Raw genomic sequence first — 17,464 nt, 5'->3', positions numbered from 1 at the left:
AATTCATAGTGCATCACAGGAGTACTCAGGATGTACTGCTTCAGTCCTGAGGCAAAATTAGCCATAGACTAACAGTGAGTCTGGTCCCACCTAACAGAGCTTAAAAGTAGGCCTCCAAGGAAGGAAACTACTCCCAGTAATTTAACTATATCCTAGAACAAAGCTCAAGAATATTTATAAGGAGACATGGACACACACACAAACACGCACACACATCCAGAATCCAACAAGTTTGAAAAATTCACAATATTTAAATTTCAGAAACAGGCATTTAAAGAGGCAGGAAAATACTTTATTTTTTTTAAGATTTTATTTATTTATTCATAGAGACGCAGAGAGAGAGAGAGAGAGAGAGAGAGGCAGAGACACAGGCAGAGGGAGAAGCAAGCACCATGCAGAGAGCCTGACGTGGGACTTGATCCAGGGTCTCCAGGATCACGCCCTAGGCTGCAGGCGGCGCTTAACGGCTGCGCCACCAGGGCTGCCCAAGGCAGGAAAATATTAACCACAAAGTGGACAAAAATAAAATTACATGGATGACAGAATCAGAAGACATTAAAATGGTTTTATTATAACTATATTTGATATATTCAAGAAGGTTAAAAAAACTTCAGTATGCTAACTAGAAACAGGGAAACTAGAGAAGAAAAATACAATGTCTGGTGAACAGTACACTGCATGAGATTAAGTGCAGAAGAAAAGAGTGAGTTTGAATATATAACAATAGAACTATTTAAAATAAAACACAGAAAGAAAAAAAGACTGAAAAAAATTAATAGATTACCAGTGAACTGTGGTTGGACAACTTCAAATAACCTAATATACATGTAACTGGAGTTCGTGACAGGAGGGTGGGGCAGGGAAAAAAATTTAAAAATATAATGATTGAAAATTTTCCACATTTGATGAAAACTATAAACCCACACATCCAAAATGCTCAATGAAGCTAGACACAAGAGACATGAAGAAAACTACATCAAGATATATCATAATCAGGCTGTCCAAAATCAGCAAGAGAGAAGATCCTAAAATCATCCAGACAAACGGGGACGTATTACATACAGAAAAAAAACAGAAGAATGACAACAGACTTCTCATGGCTAACCAAGCAATCCAGAAGACAGTGAAGCAACTGTTAAGAGAACTAAAGGAAAAAAGCAATCCTATTAACATAGAATGCTATACCTAGTGAAAATATCATTCAAAAGTGAAGGCGGCAAGTATTTTTTCAGACATACCCAAGCTGATGAAAGTCCTCACCAGCAGACCAGCACAAGAGATGTGGAAGGAAATCACTTGGGAAGAAACTGATACCAGATGAAAATCTGAATCTACACAAAAGAATGAAGAGCACTGACAATGGCAAATGTGTTGGTAAAAATAAGACTTTTCTCTAACTTTAAAAATCTCTTTAAAACATAATTGATTCAAACAAAAAGATAAACAGTATGTATTGGTATTTATAACATATATAGGAGTAAAATATATGACAACAATAGCACAGAAACCAGGAGGGAAAAATGGAAATTTATTGTTGTACTACAGATGAAATGGTGTACTACTATTTGAAGACAGTGATACGTTAAAGATGTATACTATAAATTTGCTAACAGATATTCTGTTAGCAAATTTACAGTATACATATATACTATACATAGTATATACATGTATACATAGTATACATATATTATGCTTATAGTAATCAGAAAGTTGCGGTGGCTATGTTAGTATCAAGCAAAGTAGATTTCAGATCAAGAAACATTATCAGGGATAAAGAGAGTCATTTCATAATGATAAAAGAGTCAATTAAGCCAAACAGCATATACTCATAAATGTTTAATCACCTCAAAGAATTTCCAAATACATAAAGCAAAAACTGCCAGAACTCAAAGGAGAAACAGACACATTTACAATTATAGTCAGAGGTTTCAAAACCCCTTTTAATAAGTGATAGAATAAGTAGATAGGAAATCTGTAAGGACAGAGAAGATTTAAACATCACCACTAACTTAACCTAGTTGATATTTACAGAATATTCTTTTTAGATGCACAAGGAATATTTAGCAACATAGATTATGTTCTGGGCCAAAAACAAGTCTCAATAAATTTAAAAGGATTCAAATCATATAGAGTATGTTCTCGGACCACAATGGTATTAAAGTAGAAATAAAAAACAGAAAGATCATTTGGGAAATCCTCAAATATTTGGAAACTAAATAACACACTTCTAAATAACTCATGTGTCAAGATGAGATGAAGAGAGAAATCTGAGTATTTTGAACTGAATAAAAATATTTTGAACTGAAAATACAATATATCAAAATGTGTATCACACATTAAAGGTTTAAGGCAGCAATTAAGAGGGAAATTTATAGCGTCAAACATATTAAAAACAAGATCTCAGGGCATCTGTGTGCTCAGTTAGTTAAATGGTTAACTCCTGATTTTGGCTCAGGTCATGATCTCAAGGTGGTAAGACTGAGCCTCACATTAGGCTCTGTGCTCGGGGTGGTGGTGGTGGGGGAGTCTGCTTGAGATTCTCTCCCTCTCCCTTTAGCCCTCCCATTGCTTGTACACTTGCTCTCTAAAATAAATAAATCTTTTAAAAAATATAAGATCTCAAATAATGATCTTCAATTTCTATCTTGAGAAATAAGAAGAACAAATTAAATCCCAAATAACCAGACAAAAAAATAATGATCAGAGCAGAATCACTGACATAAAAAACACAAAACAGTAGAGACAAATCAGTAAGAAAAACCTGATTCTCTAACAAGATCAACAAAATTGATAGCCAGCCTGATTAGGAAATAAAGACATCAATGCCCAACACTGGGACTAAGGGAGGGCACATCACTACAGAGTCTACAATATTAAAGAATAAGGGAATATTCACAAAAAAACCTTATGCCACTAAGTTCGACCAGTAAGATAAAATGAATTTCTTGAAAGACACTACTTAAGTTTACTCAAATGCGGGGGGTGGGAGGGGGGGATCACTGGAACAAGTTTAAAAATTATTTCATCAAAATTTAAAACTTTTCAAAAGACTAAAAATGAAAAGACAAGGGATGCCTTGGTGGCTCAGCGGTTGAGCATCTGCCTTCAGTTCAGGGTGTGATCCAGGAGTTCTGGGATCAAGTCCTACATCAGGCTCCCTGTGAGGAGCCTGTTTCTTCCTCTGCCTATGTCTCTGCCTTCTCTCTGTGTCTCTCGTGAATAAATAAATAAAATCTTTAAAAAAAATGTTATGGGCTGGGAGAAACTATATGTAATACATACATCTGACAAAAGATTCTATGATGTATAAAGAACTGTTATAATTCAACAATAAGACAAATAAACCCCCTTCCCTGCCAAAATGGGCAAGAGATTGAACAGACACCACCAAAGAAAATGTATGAATGGCAAATAAGCACATGAAAAAAAGCCCAATTCATTAGCCACAAGGGAAATGCAAATTAAAAGCACAAAATACCTATAGATACCCACAAGAATGACTAAAACAAAAATGCTGACCACACCAAGTATCAGTGAGGATATGGAGAAAATGGAAGTCTCATACACTGCTGGTGGGAATACAAAAATGATATGGTATAACAGTCTTGTAAAAATAGATCGATAGTGTCTTAGAAATTAGCCATAAGCCTATCATATGACTCAGAAATTCAACTCATAGGTATTTATCCAAGAGAAATGAAAAATATGTTTACCCAAAGAAATGTATCTGAATATTCATAACTACGTTCATAAGAGCAAAAAAATGGAAACCCAAACGCCTATCAACAAGTGAATAAAACCACGATACATTCATAAAATGGAATGCTACCCAGCAAAGAAAAAGGAATGAACTATTGATACATGTGAACAAATCTCAAAATAATTATAGTTCAATGTGCCAGACCAAAAAGAGTACATACTGAATGACTCCATTTACATAAAGTTCTCGAAAATGCAAACTAACCTATAATGGACAGAAAGTAAATCAATGGTTGCCTAGAGACGAGGTAGAGGGAGAGGAGTTATGGATTACCAAGGGGGCACAAGGAAACATTTGGGTATGATAAATATGTTTGTTGTCATGTTTGCAGTGATGGTATGATAGGTCGACACACACTGCAAAACTCATCAACTTGTGTACTTTAAATATGTGCAATTTAGCTGTACTGGAATGATGAATAGCTATGAAGTCTGATGGAAGGGCTCAGACAGGTCCTCTACCATTTCCTGCCAAGTAATCTTGCTTCAGTTTAATCTGCCTTCTCAGCCACAGCACTTTCCATTTATGAAGAGGTAACGCCAGCCTGGAGGGCTGTTGGAAGGATTACTTTGTGCTTTGAAGCGTTTTTCTGGTTCCCAGAGAACAGGTGCAAACTACTATTATCCATCTAAGAAAGAATGATAATATTCAGTGAATGGGGAAAGGGAATGCTTGCTTGTTGGACAAACAACAAGCAGGATGAGTGTGTGCAGCTTGGAGCACAAACTGTATATAACCCCACTAGGAAGCATAGCTGATTTCTAAAATGTTTGCATTACTATTTTGCTTTTGCAGTTGAATCCTGGAGACTGAAAGTCAGAAGAAAAGGCTCTAGCTTTTAAAAAACAATGAACAAAAACCTGAAAAAGATCACAAGAATAAAAATGCAATCAAATTTGAACCTTCCCATGTTCATTAGGAGCAAAAACAATACAGAACAAGGTGAAAACCAAGGAAATAAAATTTCAAGGTTTAAAAGAGCTCCCCAGGCTGGCCTGCCTACCTTTACACTTTGGTACAAGCTCACAGTCCAGAACCAGGCCTGCGAAAGCTTACTTTGCAGAGGGTATACCATAGCCATTCTATTTGTTTTCTTTGCCAGAGACACTTTTCTTTAGATTAAGGAAAATCTTACTGAGAAATCTCAAGGGGAAAAAAATGGTGGTTCCTAAAGGGATGTGTCTATGTACCCTTCTCTTTCCTTTTTTTTTTTTTTTAATCTATACAGTTAATAACCAAGATGGGTTCACTCTGTTTCTGCTACACAACCCCAAGCTGCATTTGTACACATCCCTTGGGATCTCAGTGGTCTCTTCTCTTTCTAACTGGAACAGGGTTTTACAACAGAAGCAATAAGCTTCATGTCAACATTTTCAAGGAAACTGACAATGTAATTCTTCTGTCTCCCACTGGCTTTGTTGTTTCTTAAAGAACACTGAGCCATTTGAAACAAGGACATACTGTTGTTTTGTTTTTTAAAGTGCTTTGTGGTGGTAAGAAGCAAACGATTTGGAGTACAGTCTATAATTAAAGCTGATATATTGAAATCTTCAATTTGCAGCAGCCATCTTACCAGGGAGAGACATCTGTAACCAAGAGTGTAGAAATGGCAAACCAGTCTCCATTCAGGGGGCAATGAGAGCATTTCTATAGCTCTACTCTCATGTCCCACTAAATTCTAAAATGTCCATTCCCCTATAAGTATAAATTAATCTTATTTCTATGAATTGGACACTCTGAATCTGATCGTTCTGTTAAGTTGTATAATAAATTGTGACTTTCCTAAATTTTCTTTTTTCTCTCAACTATCCCCAACTCCAAAAATACCACTGGGTTCATATTTGTTGTTTTTTTTTTTTAAGTTTTTTTTATTTATTTATGATAGTCACACAGAGAGAGAGAGAGAGAGAGAGAGAGAGAGAGGCAGAGACACAGGCAGAGGGAGAAGCAGGCTCCATGCACCGGGAGCCCGACGTGGGATTCGATCCCGGGTCTCCAGGATCGCACCCTGGGCCAAAGGCAGGCGCCAAACCGCTGCGTCACCCAGGGATCCCTGGGTTCATATTTGTATCTTAACTCTTACTGCTGGCCAAAGACCACACAAACATCCTCCCTGTACTGTAACTCTTGACACTCAAAGCAAAAGAATGAGGACCCACAAGAAGCGGTATTTTTCTCTATTGGGGGAGTATATACTATATACACACAGTATATACTGTCCAAGAGGTTCTGTGCCTTCTACTCTCATCCCATCTTTTCTCCTTCCTTATCAAAACACTTTGACTAAATGAGAAATTCCTTTTGGGAGGGCGGGGGTTTCCTAGATGCTAAGATGGCTATCTGCTGCTTTTTCCATAGCAGGAGTACCATTTTTAAATATCACCTCAAAAATCTTTTCTTCTTTTCCATAATGTCTTCATCTGGAAGAAGAAAAATAAAAAATAAAAAGCTTTTTTTTTGACAGAAGAAAAACAAAAAATGAAAAGCTTTTTTTTTTTTCTTATTGATTCTGTCAAGCACTGTAAAATCCAAATACTCTTAACACAGGAATGAAAAAAAGTCACCTGACAACTAAACTAACACCTGGGTGGGAGGATAAAGCAGAGGAGAAAGGCCTGTCCAGTAAGGGCAAAGAGGTAGTAGACTTCCTTACAGTCCCTATAAACAAATGCTGAGAAACTACAAATCTGGATGAAGAAATTCTCTGGACCTTGAGTAGAAAGGTTGTAAGAAATGAATGCCTAAACCATAGCCCTCAAATATCTCAAAGGATGATGGCAGAAGATTGTTGAGAGGTTTGAGTGTCCCAAAGGGGGATAAATTGAAGTGTGGACACTTGTGCTGGCTTCTGCTCTGCAGCATAGCAGGAGCATAGGCCAGACAGGGCAGCAAGCCCAGGACTGCAGCTGACGCCTGGCTTCCCCAGAGCCTTGAAGATCAGATTCACAACCACCCTGTGGCCTATACCATGTTCTTCACATGTTAAAAGAATCTAATAGGGAGGGGTGCCTCGGTGGCTTAGTCAGTTGAGCAGCTGACTCTTGATTTCAGCTCAGATCCTGGAATTAAGCCCTACATTAGGGTCTGTACTCAATATGGAGTCTGCTTGAGGATTCTCTCTCCCTCTTGCCCTGAACATATATGCTCTCTCTAAAATCAATCAACAATCAATCAATCAATCTTTTAAAAAATCTGACAAGGAAAACCAGGATTAAATATATCTAGGTGGAAGACTGAGCTCTCAACTATACTGGCTTTTAGTAAGCCATTCCTCATTCTTTGGGTCTATGAATGGGATTTGCTAGAAATTCTATAACCTGATGATTTAAAACAGCAAAAATGTTTCTCAGATCTTTCTCATTCATTTAGAAAATATTTACTAGGAACCTTAATATGTATCTATTGCTAGGTACTAGGGACAAAAGAGGAAGAAGACCTGGTTTCTGTTCTCAAGAGTCTTATAGTACAGTCAGAGATAAACATACAGGATGGCAAATGCTCCCATAGTGGAAAGCCAAGGATGCTAGACCCTAATCCTCAACGTTTGAAAGTGGGTGGGTGGGTATAAGGGTAGGGTTGAGGAAGTAACATAGTGAGAGGATTCTTAAATAGATTTCACCTAATCACCAAGTGTTGAGGAGGCTAGAATTCTCATGTCTTATTGGGGTGGGAGGAAGGCAGGGAATAGAAAATGATACAACCACTTTGGAAAACGTCTTGGTGGTTTCTAACAGTGAACTTACATTTCCAATATGACCTAGTCATTCCACTCCTAGGTATTGATATGAAAATATATTCAATCTAAAGACTTAAGCAGCTTTATTAATAATAGCAAGACACTGGAAACAACCCAAATATTCATCAAAAGGTGAATAAAGTAAAAAATGGGTACACTGGAATGCAGAAATATAATGGAATACTATTAAACATGAACAAGAACAAATTACAGATACATGCAAAATGAATAAATCTCAAAAACAATCTGAGTGACATAGGCTAAACAAAACAGATTAAATCAATCTAAATTTAAAAATTGATACTTGATTCAGATTAGGAAACATTTAAGTATGTCTGAAGAAACTCAGGTGTGAGAATCTACTTTTTCAACTGTAAATTTTATGAAATCTAAATACAAAGCAAGTACTTTATGAAAATTTAGCACTGAACTGAGATGTAAATATGCACTGGACTTGAAAGACTTCGTAGGAAAAAAAAAGTAAAATGACTCAATAATCTTTTTTATTGATTACCTGTTGAAATGATTTTTATTAAACTAGGTTAAATAAACTGTATTATTAAAATTAATTTTGTTTCTTTTCATCTTTTTTCCATGTTACTACAAAATATAAAACTATGTCTTGCTTGTAATATATTTCTATTGGACAGGGCCATTTCATATCTTCATTGTGCTGAAAACAAAGATGCACACATCTGTCAAAATTAAAACCGTACACTTAAAATGGGTTTATTATAAATAAATTATGCTTCAATACAGTCGATAAATATCAAATTGGGTAGTATACAGGGGTATGTGTGTGTGATAATGTGTGTGTAAATGACTATCTTGCTAATGACTTTTGCTTATCAATAATCAGAAATGTAAAAGAAAACTCACAGACATGCAAACACTTAAGAGGAACAGTTTATATAACACATTAAACTATATTGCAGTTACTTACGTCAGCCTCCCTCACTAGCAATTAAGTTTCTCAAAGGCAAGAATCCTACCTTGTTCAGCTCTGTATTAAGCCTAGCATTTAACATAGTAAGTTAACATGGTACTTCATCAGTGTTTTAATAGCTGCAGAACTGTCCCAGCCACATTAATTTAATTTCCACAAAAATCCCTGCGAATTTGGCATTGTTATTTCCATTTTTCAGATGAAAAACTGAGAGTCAGAGGTCAGAAAGGTTAGCAACTCACCAAATATCCATTAGTCAGTGAAAGAGCTATGTTCCAAACCCACATTTACCTCAATTCCCAAAGCCCATGCTTCCATGCTGTCCCACACTGCCACCTTTCCAGGAGGGTATTTCATGACTGCTCAGTGTCTGAATCACAGTAAGAAACGTACTCAGGAGCAGTGAGACCACAGAAATTTTCCTGAACTTCTAGAGCTACAGCCTCCAGGTCCTGAACGGGTCTCTCTCTAGACCGAGAGCAACTTGGCAGCTCTTGCTAGAAGATCAGGATCAATCTAGTAGGAAAAAAAAATTCCCTCCCAATTAAACCTTCCATTTGGGAGTCTGAAGAAGTAAAATAACACAGAACAAAGAAGCATGGGAAAGAGAAAAAAGGGAATGCTGAGTCTGCTAAAATAGCTAGTTAATGCACAGGAATTAATCTAACAGTAACTTTGGCATTCAAAAATGAAAAGTTAGGAGATCCTACAGAGGTACAGTTTCTAAGGCTTTTGGAGCACCTTTTTAATTAGGCTCCCAGAATCTCAGCATTCCTGTTTGAATAATCCATATTTCTGGTTATTTATTCAGCTCCCCACTGCTGCACATTACCAAGCCATATGCTACAGGAATACATCACTTATATTTGTGCTCAACCATCCAAAGACACTGGCAGTTCAGACCTTTAAGAAGCTTAGGGAAAAGTCCCTGTAGAGTACAGTTTTAAGGTTAGAAGGCCCAGGAAGCCAAATGCATCTTCTTTATATGCTATTTACTTGAGAGAAGGTGGGTCATTTCAACAAAAGGACAGGCAATTAGAAGGGTAAAGGAGATAAACAAACAAAAGACTCAAGAGAGTAAAGCTAGCAAAAATCAGTGAACACTAAAGGCCTCTGAATAATTCCAATGCTCCTTTCTGCACTTTGAAATAGATTTTTTAAAGCAATTCCACAAAAGAAGATTTTCAATCAATTCAAGGTCTGGAATGCACTGGACAAACGAAGAGGTCTACTGTGCCCCCAGCCCTACATAGGCCTTTAAAGAGAAGATATTTTAGAAACATATACCTTGATAATCTTAAATACAAAAGTAGTTTTAAACAAAAACATGGTCGTTGTAGAATTTGTTATAATATCAAAACAACAGAAATTGTCTCAGTATCACCAACAGAATACTAAGTAAGCTCTATTTCCTTAGAGTCCATTATGCAGTTATTGAAAACTCTCACAAAGATCATGTCACAGCACAGGAAATGTCATGTTAAGTTTAAAAAAGTATTGAAATTACATGTGTAACAGGACTAAAAAGCTGGTAAAAACAAAAAAATAATTACAGGAAAAAGGACTGAAAGAAATCTACACCCAAAGTTGGGTTGTGTTTTGGTAACATGGCTGCTTTTTAGCTTTGTAGAGGCAGGAATCTTGTCTCATTCCTTTATAAGCACAGCAAGACACTTAACAATAGTACCTTATCAGCAGTTTAACAGCAGTTTCACATGTCTATATTCTAAATTATATTTAATAGATATATTTATTGAATTATAAAAAATTGTTTTCAAAGAATTAGATTTTTTAAATAAGATTTTATTTATTTACTAAAGAGAGAAAGCATGCAAACACGCACAGAAGCAGGGGAAGGGGCAGAGGGAGAGGAAGACTCCCTGCTGAGCAGAGAGCCAGACTCAACACAGAGGCTGGATCCCAGGACCCTAAGATCATCACCTGAGCTGAAGGCAGACGTCCAACTGACTAAGCCACCTAGGTGCCCCTCAAAAGAACTAGTTTAACAGAAGTTTCAAGAGCACAATCTCTAGCTGGATTTCATGAAGAATAATAATATTTAGCATCTTCCAGGCACACAAACTCACTCTAGTGGCTCTCAGTTTTAAAAATGGTCCCTTGACCCCATCACATACTCTGGTCACCCCCCACTCCCATTTTCCTATTCCTCTTCTTAGCCAGATTTCTCAAGAGTTACTGATACAAGCTACCTCCCATTTACTTCCAACATTAGGATTCTATGAAATATACTAAGCACGATAACCATTTTAAATACCTTAAGGAATTAGAGCATAAATAATAAAAGATCTAAAAGGAAAGTACTATAAAGAAAAGTTCTAGAACTGTCTTGCACATTTTCATATCTCCTATGCTAGCCAGATAGCATATGTGCAATTCGCAAAAAAATCATATATAATGAAAAATATGTATAAATAAAAATGATATATAAAAACCAAAAATACAAATATATGGCATAGGTAGGTCTACGTGTGATATAAAGTTTAGAAATTGACATAGTTTAGAAGGTCATGACTAGATTTTCCAAAGCCAACAGAGTAAGCTGAGGAGGAGCAAAAAGACATTTCCCTTTAATGGAATGGTCATATCACCAATTGACACAACAGGGCACAAACAGACCAAAATGTACTTTCTATTCATCCACTCTAACTTGAGAGAGGACTCCCCCCCTCCCCCAACACCCACACCCACACACAGAGAGGCACATGCCACATGTGCACATGCACACACCCCTAAAGGCCTTACTGTTTTACATATCTAGGAAACTCAATGGACTAAAAGACCACAGATATGTGTTCTGGAATTTGGGCCAACAGTGAGGAGCTGGACGAAAAAGAGGGAGCACTAGGAGCTAAGAAACATACCTGAGCATGAGATTCATCAGCTGCAGACCCTCGCCCTTCAGGAAGCGCTCACGATTGGAACTGAGCATTAGGCAGGAACAGAGTGAATCAAACAGATTCTCCATCATCTCCTGCTCCTCAGCAGTGCTAGGATTGTGTCTTTTAAACACCTGTCCAGCAAAAACACCAGAAAGCACAAAGCCTTAAGTGAATGTCAGCCAGCACTCAACAATTTCCAAAGTCAGCCTGTCCTGATAACCCCGACAACTTGAAGCAGAAGCTTACTAAACAAAATTCTCACCAGCTTCCACTTTAGACAAACTGGACTTTCTGAGTCACAGGTATTAGATAGCTATCAGTTCAAACAAAAAAGCAAAACACTCAACTGACCACTGGGGTCCACGAGTGATTGAGTTCCACTCGTGTTTTTTTTTTAATCTGTCTCAGATTAAAAAAAAAAACAAAAAACCAAATGAACAAAACCCTCTTGCTATGAAATAGAACACAGATAGAGAAAATTCCATAAAAGGCATGTACAGCTAAAACCACCATCTCCAGGTCAAGGAATAACTTTGCCAGCTATCACCAAAGCTCTCTACTTACCCAGACCAACCATGACCCATTTCATTCCTTCTAAAAGAAACCACAATCCAGAAGGGCCACAACCTAAGGAAGATATCTCTAACCATCAGGGCTACTGAACTGTCTCACACAGCAGGTGAGGTTCTAAATCATGGTGTGGTTCTAAATCATGGGATTTAATGAAAGCCGAAGTTCTGTCTCTGCCAGAAATATATGGCAAGTTAAAAGGAAAGCCTTTTTAACTGTATATGCATACCCATAGAGTCTACTACAAAATGATCAATAATCTTGCAGAACAGGACTAAGCACCTTCCCAGAAAACTGGAAACATATTCACATTTCAAAGCTCTATGTTTTGGGGTAGAGGCCAAGCCACTCAGACTGCTGCTGGCACCAAGATGGCAGCTGTATGCAAACTGACATCTCAGACACTCCCAACACTCAAGATTTTATCCAAATGATCTATTTTCAGTCTTGGTTTTGGAATAGCACAGATGAAATTTGTTAGAAGAAATCTTAACAGTGTTTTCAGAATGCCAGCAGAACATTTCAACTAGACTTACATTTCTTATAATGAGAAAATGGCATTTTCTGATTTCTTATTCCAGCCTCTAGAACCACATCCTTCCTTGTCCTCCTCTGTGACCTCTATCCCACTGCATTGGAACTTGTACTCCTTGAGCTTATCTGGATTCTAAATGAATAGAATCCATTTTACTGGCAGATTGAAAGGAAAGGAAGTAAACAGTCTTGGGAGTGGGTCAACTGAAAATAATTTGGTATTCTTGGCCCAAGAATATACACTTGAGCTGGAAGCACACCTCTCCTGAATTGACAAATATCAGAAGATGGAGAAAATCCATAGCAGATATAGCCAGTGATATCTGGCCATAGAGAGCAAATGACTAAGAAAAGGAGGTAAACTATGTAGCTCCACTGTAACCTCAAACCTGCCAACATACTCCATATGGTTTGCATCACATGGCCTATTTCTTCCCACAATTTCCAGCTCCACCTCCCATTTAAAGCAGGCCATGTATCTTCATGGCAGACAGGAAGCATAAGAATTACTCACGGATAACTGCTGAAGAAGCACATCGATTCCATCCAGCTCCCCAAGCAATTCCCTGTTTTCTAAAAGGGGAAAAAAAAGAGGAAGAAAAAAATGAAGCTAACTGTCAGATTTTACAGCCGTCTAACACTGATACATCAGCAAACAAAATCAATACAGCTTGACAGAGTACAAAAGCTGCACAGAGAGCGAGAGGGAGAGCAAGGGGATGCCAAAGGCAAGAGAGCTTGCTGTCATGATCTGAAACAAGCCTGGCTCCTATCCTAACAGAATATCAATACCGAGAGGGAGCCTCACCATCATTGTCCTGGAGCAGTATGGCCAGCACTTCACTACAATACAGTTTGTTGGCATCGAAAGGCATCTTTGCCTGTGGGGAAATAGGAGAAATAAAAAAAAAAACGTTAACAGGCCTTGCTTACTTCCCCAGAAACTAATTTTTCATAAGAACTAGGATCTGAGTTAGAGAACAGAAGTTAGAAAGCAAAAAGGGAGGTTAAGGGAAAAAAAAAAAAAAAGTCTGCCTCTGCTCTCAAAGAGATCAGACTCAAATACTACGCAGTAAAACCATAAATGGCAGATGTACACAGTGGCTCTCACATTGCTAATGCCCAGGGATGAAAGTCACCTCCTCAGAGAAGCCTTCCCAGATTTCCCATTTTGAGCCCAGGGACTGCTATCTAGTTACTCAAATGTGAACTAGTGGAATACTTGAAAGTTTTGAAATTGTAAGACTAAAATCCATTATGAAGTTTTGTTCACATATTACAATCATAAAATTAGGCTGTAAATTAGCTGACAGATGATCAGAGAAGGTAAAAAGAAAGCAAGTTCTTGTTTAGATTAGTTGAATGTATTTATAACAAAGTAGTTCCTTTTGGATTTTTTTTAATGCTTAAAATTTAATTTGAAATCATAAACCTATCTGCTCATGTGCCATAATCTGCCTACTATTTAAAAAGGAAACCACATTAAAAATGCAGAAATGTGTTAATATTTTAACAACCAAATTACTACCCACAATTCTTTCCCTGATGCATGCTCTGCTACTTGGTGTTTCAGAGGGAACATATCTATTGCAGAGACCATCTTTTATGGCTGTCCACATCGTTGCTTCAGCAGAGAGACTCAAATATCTCACCATTAATAAGGTACCTTCGGATAAAGGTGCACAGAGAGGAGCAAATCTCACTGATATGTTTTTATTTACTGTCCCTTGATCCTTAAAATGCAGGCATGTAGACAACAACTGTTAATCAGCAGCAGCCTTGTTACCTATCCAGGTTTTTGAAATGACAAATAATTTCTGTCCCTGGAAAGGACAGGGAAGTGTTCATCTTACAGCTAACACTTCCGTCACCTTAGTGCTATTCACAGTTCTGTTTGGACATTGATTTTGTACTCAAGAAGGAAGAGTGGCCCCTAATGAAGCAATGCCCAGCAACTTTTCAGTTTTCTATGCACGTCTTTCTCGTCAAGCCTAAGTGCACCCCATAGAGTTTCAGGAAGCTGACCATCTTAGGTTAAAAGATCTGTTAATGCAAAGTCTTACGTGTACTGACTGCAAGGTATGCTCCCTGGGCAAGCTTGAGGCCTTGTTTCAAGAAATTCAGTATAACAGCCAGGGTTTAAATGCAATCTGTAGTGTGTTCCACTTTAAGGAAAGCAGTTGTTTAAAAATCAAAATTCAAAAGTGGTAAGCCTAGAGATGAGCAACTCTATCACATTCAAGTATTTGCTAATAAAATTATCTACTCATATTATTTAAATCATAAGTATTGGTATTTTAAATTATTTAAGCCACACCACTTTACTTATATACAGCTTTTCAAGTACAAGTGTTCTCTTTTGAAACAAGATACACTTAACTAAAAGAAGCCAAAAGACATCATAGCCTGTCTGTGGTTTCAAGGTCTCTTGTCCTTTATTTGATTTTTATAAATCCTGTCTCCAAGATAAAGGGGAGATTTTCTCTTTTTTTTTCCAATGAGTATTTATTGGGCATCTACTATACACAAGACAAAGAACTAAACATGAAAGTACACAGGTAAATAAGACATGAAACTTGTCCATTGTTACGGCACTTAAAAATACTATTAAGGGCAGCTCCGGTGGCACAGCAGTTTAGCGCCGCCTGCAGCCTAGGGTGTGATCCTGGAGACCCTGGATGGAGTCCCAGATCAGGCTCTCTGCATGGTGCCTGCTTCTCCCTCTGCCTGTGTCTCTGCTCCCCCCGCCCCCGCCTGTGTGTGTGTCTCTATGAATAAACAAATTAAAAAAAAAATCTTTAAAAAAATAAAAATACTCCTAAAATTATTATATGGTTACATATAACAAGAATCTAGGATCAATGCACCTATGTCTGACTCATGAGCATGTACTACCTATGGGACACAAAGTCTGTAGTTCCCAAACTGTGTGCCGAGGTACCTGAAGTGTGAAACTCAATTGACAAGGGCACTGCAGGATATTTTAAAATTTCCAAACAAAGCACGTGACATTTGACATCTGTTGAGCACTGCATTAACTACTAGCTCCAGGTAAACTCTTTTGATGACATCCTATCTTTGTGAAGCTGGGTTTTAGTGGCTGCTGTAATAAAGGAAACTGTGTGAAAATCAATGTAGAAAAGGAATGAGGGTAATGGTATTCAACTGGATTTCAAGGTTTTAGTTGCGCAGTACTCAAAAGGCACACATATCTATTAGTAAGTAACTGTGGTATTTAAGTATAAAAGAAAAAAGTATTTTCTTTTAATTCATGTATATTACTTTTTCAAATGGCTACTACATTGTTAGGACATAAATATGCATTAAATTCCTTGGACCTAAAACAAACATGATTGTTAGATCCTTTCTGGCATAGGAGCACTGTAAAAACAAAATTCCCAAGACATCCAAGGCACCATGAACTTTAGAGTGGCCATTTATGACTCAAGAAATATTTCTCAGTCTTGTTTCCTTATCTGTAAAAAGCAAATAATAAAAGAACAACCTAATAAAAATTAAAAAATAAATAATAACACAACATCAGGAGAGTTACTATGAGAATTAAATAAGGTAACATGGAAGTATCTAACACATATTAGGTACTACCATGACTGGAATCAGAAATATCCAGGTTAGAATCTCAGCTCTAATGGTGACCAGCTATATGATCTTGGCCAAATTACTCTGTCTCTTTCACCCAATTTCTCTTATGTTAAGTAAAAATAAGTAATAATTTCCCGTTGGGGTGGTTGGATTAAATTAACCAATATACAACATCATCGGCACTCAACAGCTAGTTCTCCTCTATTGAGAATTCCTGATTCCCCCAGGAAATCTCCAGCTTTTGCTGTGATACTTCAAGGAGTTTACAATTTGCCCAAAGTAAATTTTTAAAAATCATAATAATCATTATTTCATCACTTTTTCTATTAAAATATAGGTCCTTCGAAAAACTGGTATGAAGGAGGAAATCTAATCAGAAAGTCAAAATTATTAGACCTCCATAACTCCCCAACACTGAGTCCTAAAATGCCTCAGAGCCTGAAAGAGGTACCAGCTGGGAAGCACCCTGGCAAGAGAGGGAGGCTTTCGAGATACCCAGACCAAACTGTCACGGGCTCTGCCACATATTTCACATGGAGTTGGGGTAATCACTTCCCCTGTGTGGAATTCTTCCCACATCTGTAAATGGAGGATAGCAGCACCCACTTGGAAGGTTGTGAAGATCAGAAATAATGTATGTGAAGTATCTAGAATAGCAATTCCCATATAGTCAACAGCTAATGCATTGACACTCATAATCAGATGGGGAAAACTTATGGTGATGGTAATGACTACCAAAAATTTTAATCTTGTGGGAAACAAATAAAGGAAACTGTGGGCCAGGTGGGAAGGAAGTAGTCTAATCTTAAACATTTAACCAAAGACAAAGAGTCATCAAAGAAGTTTTATTTCTATTTAAATCTCAGCCAGAGGTGATGGCCTCCAAGCCTCCAAAATATCAAACTGCCAAATTACAAAAAGCTATTTAGTGAAAATCAGGAGAAAGGAGAATTCATTTAGTAGGTACAGTCTATTGGAGTTTGCAAAGTTAACCGATGAGTCCCATCGGGACTTGAAGCTTCTGTGGGCTCTCTTCTATCCAGGAACCTGGTGATCCTAAATCTTTCAGCTGTCAGAGTAATTATAGAGTCAAGCATAGGTTTGTACTCAGCATGTACTAGCTTTGAATAAAATTAAACTTCACCTTTTTGGGAACTGCTGCTTTTTTGGAAAGTACAAAACAATTATGTTGCCACCTGCAGCCAGAATCTGCAGGTTATTTCTGCAGCTCACCTCTGGTACCTGGAACACATGGGGCAGGTTCAGACACATCTAGAGCTCTGTACAATTGCTGAAGCAGATTGTGCCCTGTAAAATCCCAGCTCCTGGTCATAGGAGGCTAAGAACTTCCCATCAACCAGTTGTACGTGTAGTATAATGTAGTCAATTCTCAATTAATTAGCTCATATGCTAAA

The 17,464-nt window shown here is 37.5% G+C and overlaps 1 protein-coding gene across 5 annotated transcripts in view; it reads right to left on the bottom strand.

Moving 5' to 3' along the window:
* Positions 1–17,464, bottom strand: part of CTNNBL1 (catenin beta like 1) — a 161,133-nt gene that overhangs the window by 74,286 nt on the left and 69,383 nt on the right. For all 5 annotated transcript variants that reach the window (XM_072800986.1, XM_072800985.1, XM_072800982.1 and 2 more), the window contains exons 8-10: positions 13,255–13,327; positions 12,961–13,019; positions 11,325–11,473 (exon numbers count right to left, since the gene is read on the bottom strand). In XM_072800986.1, coding sequence (XP_072657087.1) covers positions 11,325–11,473; positions 12,961–13,019; positions 13,255–13,327 — 281 coding nt within the window. The remainder of the gene's footprint in view (positions 1–11,324; positions 11,474–12,960; positions 13,020–13,254; positions 13,328–17,464) is intronic.

The sequence above is a fragment of the Canis lupus genome, chromosome 26, assembly GCF_048164855.1.
Source record: "Canis lupus baileyi chromosome 26, mCanLup2.hap1, whole genome shotgun sequence".
NCBI classification, from domain to species: Eukaryota; Metazoa; Chordata; class Mammalia; order Carnivora; family Canidae; genus Canis; species Canis lupus.
Note: the sequence above shows the minus strand (reverse complement) of the source record. Positions and strands in the feature narration are given on the sequence as shown.